This window comes from Selaginella moellendorffii, unplaced genomic scaffold (genome assembly GCF_000143415.4).
Source record: "Selaginella moellendorffii unplaced genomic scaffold, v1.0 SELMOscaffold_5, whole genome shotgun sequence".
NCBI lineage: Eukaryota > Viridiplantae > Streptophyta > Lycopodiopsida > Selaginellales > Selaginellaceae > Selaginella > Selaginella moellendorffii.
Genome location: NW_003314266.1, coordinates 2,974,280 through 2,981,509, shown reverse-complemented (window position 1 = coordinate 2,981,509; position 7,230 = coordinate 2,974,280). Strand labels below are relative to the sequence as shown.

General features: G+C 38.9%; 1 protein-coding gene across 2 annotated transcripts; it reads right to left on the bottom strand.

The window, feature by feature from the left end:
- Positions 1-3,169: 3,169 nt before the first annotated feature.
- LOC9659365 (putative receptor protein kinase CRINKLY4) lies at positions 3,170-5,620 on the bottom strand. 2 transcript variants are annotated; one of them, XM_024669964.1, is made up of 2 exons: positions 5,524-5,620; positions 3,170-5,464 (listed from the first exon to the last, which is right to left on the bottom strand). In XM_024669964.1, the coding sequence occupies exon 2, from the start codon at positions 5,415-5,417 to the stop codon at positions 3,213-3,215; it is 2,205 nt and encodes a 734-aa protein (XP_024525732.1). In that variant the 5' UTR covers positions 5,418-5,464; positions 5,524-5,620; the 3' UTR covers positions 3,170-3,212. The 2 variants fall into 2 exon arrangements, with proteins under 2 accessions (XP_024525732.1, XP_024525731.1); XM_024669963.1 differs by having other exon boundaries at positions 3,170-5,580.
- Positions 5,621-7,230: the final 1,610 nt, after the last annotated feature.

Genomic DNA, 7,230 nt, shown 5'->3' with positions numbered 1-7,230 from the left:
GCTTGGCAATGCAATCGGCACGCCCTCATCTCGATCCCAAGCTCTTCTTGAGCTCCAACAGCTTGAGCAATCACTTGGATGCAAATTCCTAGAGAGCCCTGGAAATTTATATTTAAACGGTTGACATATTGCATCAACTAGAAACCCTTTTGCTTTCATCACAACCATCAAAGGTAAATGTCAACAATTATACAAGTTCAAAAATACTTGAAACAAATAGAAACAAGAACTCAAGAGAATAAATGGATACTTAATCATTTTCTGCGTTTTCCTTTCACAAAACACTAATAAGACAAATTAAAGACACTGTGCAATCTATGGCAGGCAAATGTGGCTATATTTTATATTTTAATATTAAATTGGTGACAATCATGTTTAATGTGATTGTCACATTGTTTGTGGTATATGACGTTTAGAAACACATTTAAGCTACAAAGAATATTCACAACATAAAAAACTATTATATGGGATAAGAAGATTATGGTGGTAGAGTCTTTCCTTTGCAGGGCATTGGATTTTCACCAATGTTTGCGTTACTTGCACACCAAGTAACAGCAATAATGATTATAGCAGTGGCAATGGTAGGGTGGATTCTTATCAACTATTAGCATACACTACATAGAAAATGCATATGTAATTTATAAGAAGTGGTTCACACCTTTGGCAAACAAAATGTGATTGTATATGGTTTTATTTTATATTTACATATGTGATAATTTTTTGCATTTTTTATTACCTATGGCAATGAATATATAATTGCAGACTGGAACATTATATATTTACACATGTGTGGATATATATATATATATTATATTTTATTTTGAGTTCTATGCAAAAGTATTATACACACAATCACATTTTGATTGTTTTGTCGTGAGATTGGGGCATAACACCTCAAACTACCATATAAAAATAATGCCACATCATCTCAGATAACATGATATCATTACAAATTTAGGAAGGATTTTTTTGTCTCATTTTTATATCATTGAATGCAAATTTATGATTTTCTGATTGTAACCATTTCTTTCATACTTTTGGCATGTTACATTCACCTTTCATTTTTATAGTTTTACAATCAAGCCATGAGAAATAAAACACATTTAAATCACAACACACCCTAATGTAGTTGTAGTGTGCCTTTTTTTATATAATTTATTTGTAGTATAACATCCTAAATTAGGTAGTGATTGATTGAAGTGTGAAGGCAAGCACAAAGCCTTTTTTTTAGTGCTTGGGGCATTGAGTGATAGCTTTTTTGAGCGTAAATGAATTGTGTGGTTAATTCTATCAACTTTTTGCATTTTTAATTATGCACACAAGTTTTTGGCATTGTAACAGTTTGTTACACTCATGCATGTTACAAAGTGACAATATAAACTTTTTTTCATGGGTTTTTGCTTCTTGGCTTGAGCTTCATGATTATTGCAATGATTATATTGTGAGGAGTGAGGAGCATTACAACATTGTTTCACTAACACAAACACATTTCTAAGTGAATTGTTTGCTAGCATGCTTTTAATTTTGAAAGGCACATAAAGTTATTTATCTCATGTGTTGTTATGCTAGGTGAGGATAGTGGGAAAGCTGATATATTTATGTCATTTTTTATATACCTTTACACATTGATGTTTTTGTAGCTTTATATTTTTGTTCCTAAAAGAAAGAATCATGCTTCATAAGATCAAGTGCTGAAAATTTGCATGCACAGTTTGTACTTGCTTGGGTGCAACCTCGAGATTAAAGTCTTCTTTCTCCTAATATAGAAAGTATACATATGTAGGGGTTTCTATGCAATCTTTTGTATTTTTGTTATTTAAAGGTCTCAAGCTTAAAACAACAAAAAAACTAAGATATTTGCTTTTTTTCAAGCAAATCCTTATGATCATCCTTGACACTCACAATGGCAAGGAAATGATTATTTTAGTTAAGTGCAAAGCATAAAAGTGCATTTGAGTGAGTGTAAGTTGAGGATCCTAATTCTATGTGAGATCTTATTAGTATCCACCTATATACCAATTAAAAATTCATGGTTTTTATATGGTTTTTTTTCCTGAATTCAATAAAAAAAATTAATTCATTTTTATTGATTTTGTTTTCAAAATAAGAGTTTGTTAAATTGCAATTACAATTTTTTTGTTATGCATCCACTTCACATTAAGCTTTAAATATCACCACCTTCATTTTCCAAGGAGTGGCAATCATTCTTGTTGAACTATTCACCATCACATTTGCACTCCCACCAGAATTCTTCCATCAGGAGTTCAAGACTAGCCTCAAGATCACTTAGTAGTAAAAACACTAAAGAACAATTTCCAACATTTGGCATTCTCATCTCCAAATCTTGGTTGCCTTGTTATAACACATTGAGTAACTAGGCTCCTAATTAACATATCCAATTGTGGTCCTACACAAAATCATATAAATATTAAGGAAATCACTTAAAATTTTGATCCTTTTGGATGAGTGACCTCTTGTAATTCACTTGCTAACAGATCCCCATTGTCCTAGCCCTATAAGTACCTTTGCAATTGTTGCATAAGATCATCCAACAAGAAATAGAAAAAGATGTTGGTATTAGTCTTGGTTGTGGAGGAATTACCTTTAGATTGCCAAGAAGTAGTAAAAGTTTCATTTGGATGAAGAATTTTCACATCTGTCCTAGATTCATATGTTAATTTTATATACCCATCCATGTGCATGATATATGTTGAATTTAAATCCCATGAGTAAAGATTTAAGGTTCAATTTCCACTGTGGTCATTATTGGTGAATATACTCTTAATAAATCTAGGTTAATTTTATTAATACTTATAGACTTTTTGATAGTTATGTTGCTCATAAACAAAAGTAAAGGGTTTCTATTACATCAATATTGATACTTTTTAACTTCTTGATATTTACCTTATGACTAAAGCAAAAGGTTTTTATTTGATGTAGTATGTGAACCATTTAACACAATTGCATAGGAAACACAAAAAGTGAGGTGCTAGTTTCGATAACAGTTGTTAAAGGTAGAAATGCAAGATGTGGTACAATTGTAGATTGTAAAACCAATTCATCTCTAGATTTGAATAACATTATCAAGAATAATAACATATGTATATATAACCTGTTTTAGATCTTGTGGTGCCCATCTAAAAGCAATTAAACAATGCTTGATAAAAAATTTGAATTTTATATGTTACATGTCCTTCAAAGTTAGCTTTGACTTACTTGGGGCTCACGAGACGAATTTCTGCAAGGAATGAGCTTGAAAAGCTTGCCTCTAGCGTTGAATGTCCATCAGCCGTAGAAGGCCCAGAGGTGGTCTCTGTCCATGGTGAAGAAATCCACTCCCTCGCGCTGCTAGGATTTCCAAAGTGTTTCAAAACCTTCTCAAGACTACTCGCGACTACCGTCATTGTAGGGCGATCGATTGCCTTTGGCCTCACACAGCACACTCCCAGCTCCAAAACTTCGGCCAAAATGCGAGACTTCTCCTCGTCCACTGGGGGCTCCATGTCCAATGCCGGCACCAGCGATGAGAACTCGCTCGCCACCTTTTCCACCCATGCCACAACTCCGACGATACTTTGTCCCAAGTCCACAGCCTTTCTCCCTGTGAAGAGCTCCAGGATGACAACTCCAAAGCTGTAGACATCGCTCTTGGGGCTGATCTGCATTGTCTGGAAGTACTCGGGATCAACATATCCCGGAGTTCCAACAAGGCTGGTGCTCGTAACGTGAGTGGAGTTCTCCGTTGGCCCCAAGGTGGAGGCTCCAAAATCCGCGACGTGAGCATTGAATCCCTCGTCCAGGAGGATGTTGGACGACTTCACATCTCTGTGGATGATGCTGGGATCCGCAAAGAGGTGGAGGTACTCGAGGCCGTGAGCTGCTTGGATCACGATCTTCAGCCTCGTCGACCAGTCGAGCTTGATGTTCTTCACGAAGAGGCAGTCGTACAGCGACCCGTTTCCCATGAACTCAAACACGAGCAGCTTCTCCTGTTTGCAGTAGCCGATGAGATTGACCAGGTTTGTGTGGTGAAGCCGGCTGAGGAGCTTGAGCTCTCCACCGAAAGAGGCAGCCTTTCCAAGCTTGCCCTTCTTTATGGCCAGAATCTCTCCACTGGGAAGCCTCGCCTTGTACACCATTCCAAAGGCTCCCTTCCCAATCACCATGTCGCTGCTAAAGTTACCGGTTGCCAGGCTGAGCTCTTGCTGCGTATACTCCTTCACTCTCTTTGCCTGTTTCTCGTACTCCAAGAGCTCCAAGTCGAGCTCTTGATCAGCCAGCACTGCCTTCGCCAACTTTTTCCTTCGAAACTCAAGGATGGTAAACCCAGCAGCCACCAGCACCACCGTCAAGACCAGCACCACGCAAAGCACCGCGAGAGTGATAACATTCTTTCGCTTGCCGCACAATCCTGGAGTGCAGTCAACGCAGGCCTTGTAGTTCCCCATCCCAGGGCAGAAGCTCGAGGGGAGTTGATACTGGTGCTTGCTGCATCTGGCCGTTCTGCAAACAGTAGGAGCCACTTTGACTCTGGCAAAATCCTTGGTTCCCTGGACTCCATTCCCCCAGCACCTGACGGCCAGATCCTCGGCGTTGACCCCGCAGGTGTAAAAGTCCCCTGCGGCAAGCGTGGAGAAGGTCACCCCTAGCGAGGTGGCGTTGACCTGGCTGTAAAAGTCGTCGCCCCAGCAATCCGCCACGCCCGTGTCCCGGATGAGCCCGCAGGTGTGGAACATGGACGGCGCAATGGTCTTGAATCTAGTGTAAGGCGGGACATTCGACTGGCTGTAGCTGTTGTCCCCCCAGCACGTAGCATTCCCTGTCTGTCTCTCCACCCCGCAAACATACGACCGCCCGGCAAAGATTGCGTCGAATGAGGTGTTTGGCTCGGCGTGGTTGTGGGTGAAGGTCCGGTTTGTGAGCGCTCCCCAGCAGACCGCCCGGCCCAGCGCGGTCAACGCACACGAGAAGTCCCAGCCGGAGGTCAGCGACACATAAGGACCGCCATTCACCGGGGGCTGGCTCTCACCGTTTGACTTTCTGCCCCAGCAGTCAACGGCCGCAGCTGCCCCGGAGCGTAGCGCGCAGACGTGGTAAGCCCCAGACGCGATGGTCGAGTAGCTCACCTTCTGGAGCTTCTCTGGGACCGCGAGCTTGTTGTTGTCCAAGTCCCCCCAGCATAGTGGTACCTGGGATCCATATATCAAGCCGCAAGTGAATTGTGCTCCAGCCGATAGTGCCAGAAACGGGGTATCTTTCGGCGGATCGACCAATGTCACGGAAGAATTGCGGCTCATGTTGCCAAGGCAGTGTGGGAGGAGGCTTCCAGCCTCGATAACACACATGTGATACGTACCCTTAGTCGAGGAGTCCTGTGTTGGATCGAATTGCCCCCACATTGGAGCTAAAGTTCCCATGACCCCAAATGCTTGTGTTGGTGTAACAGGACCGTGAGAGAGCAAAGCTACTAGGGAAAGTATAAGATGGAGGAGAATGTGTGTAGCTTCCATGACAGTAAAGTACCGTTTTTTAGCGCATACCATCGCTTGGGGGTGGGGTGAGCTTCTTGGCGGCTTCTTGCCCGTTGAATTGTCCGATTGGATGTGGAGGATGAGCATGAAATTCCATTGCAAAGGTGCAGGAGATAAAGTTCCGCCCCCCCCTTATGATACTTGCCCATGCATAGTGGCCTATAGTGCCTGTACCGAAACTTTAGATTTGTGGAATGGAGGTACAGTCTCTGGATGCGCACCACAGATATGACATTTTTCATGCTACGACTTATTACTATTATCTGTTCAAATCTGACTTGCAAAACCATGCCACTAATGATATTAACAGCGAACATTCATGCATGCTACCATTATCATTCCCGATAATGTTATTCAAATCTAGAGATATTACCTGCAATTGTGCAACATGTTTTTATGCTATGTACCGGTGAATTTTTGCATTGCAACAAGTTTGTTCATAATCAGCACTGCGATTACCATTTGTATTTCCTATAAGAGTCTAAATATTATTCATAAATGGTTTGCTAACCAGTTTGCTTTGTATTTTCTTGAAATTCATAATAATATAGATTAAGATAAGGCTAGAAATATCTATATTTTATACTCTTAACCTGTAGATGTCAATGACTCATAAATTCTAAAAGTTATAATTATAATTCAGATAAAGATATATTAAGCATGTCCACTATCATTCAAATGGTATTCAAATCTAGAGATGAATCAGTCATACATCTTGCATCTATCATTATGCATAAGATTTTGCAAGTCTTATGTTGAGATTGTATATGGCAGGTTGTATGTAGTTTACAAATAGTTTGACTGATATGATGACTTCAAAGTTACTAGTTAAACACAAATTAACTATTTTTTTTGTGTGGAGTGAGGACTTATATTTTCTAATACTAAAATATATTTTGAGAAACTCATTTATAATAATAAAATAAAACAGATTCATAAAATATTGTAAGATAATCAAAAGCATCAGTGTTTGCAAAACTCAGTCTAAGAACATAATGGTTAAAGCTGGAAAAATTCTATTTTTCATTATGGGTTAAAAATAAATTATTTATTTTAATTTAAAATTAATTAGATGAATTTTTTCAGAATAATTATTCCAAATAATACTATCTATCTCATAAATTTAAATTAAATAACAATAAGACTATCACAATAAAAAAGTAATGTCCAAGTTCAATTGTGCCAAATTCCAACTCAGCTATTTGCCATGTCAGTATAGCATATAGTTTAGGGCTTTTGGAAAACACAGATGTTTTGTGTAGATTTAGAATTGTGCGCAAAATGGCCACATAAGCTATAACTGATGAAAAGATAAAAAAAACTAGGGCATCTAGTGAAGAAGAAAATTTTGAAAACAAGTGAAAGAAATATCTTAACATTTTTCCACAAAAGTATTTTCATTTCAGATCTAGTTTATTATTTGATTTCTTTATTGTTTCCAACTCAATGCAAGCTTAAGTGCTATTGGAGCCAGTAAGAGTTAAGTTCATCTCCTTCAACTTTAGTGTGTGGATTAATTCAATATAGAAACCTTAATGATTTGGATATTGGCAATCATACTACTATTATAGTAGTTAGATAGTGGATATGAAGCCAATGTTAGATGATTCTTTGGAGCCTCAGAAATGGGTTTTAGAGAAGTGCTTAATAAGAGTCCTTAGCTTTAGAGATAGGAGTGTCAAAGTGAAAGATACATTTA

Coding starts and splice junctions, on each gene's coding strand:
- LOC9659365 (XM_024669963.1), bottom strand. CDS start 5,543: ATGGTATGCGCTAAAAAACGGTACTTTACTGTCATGGAAGCTACACAC.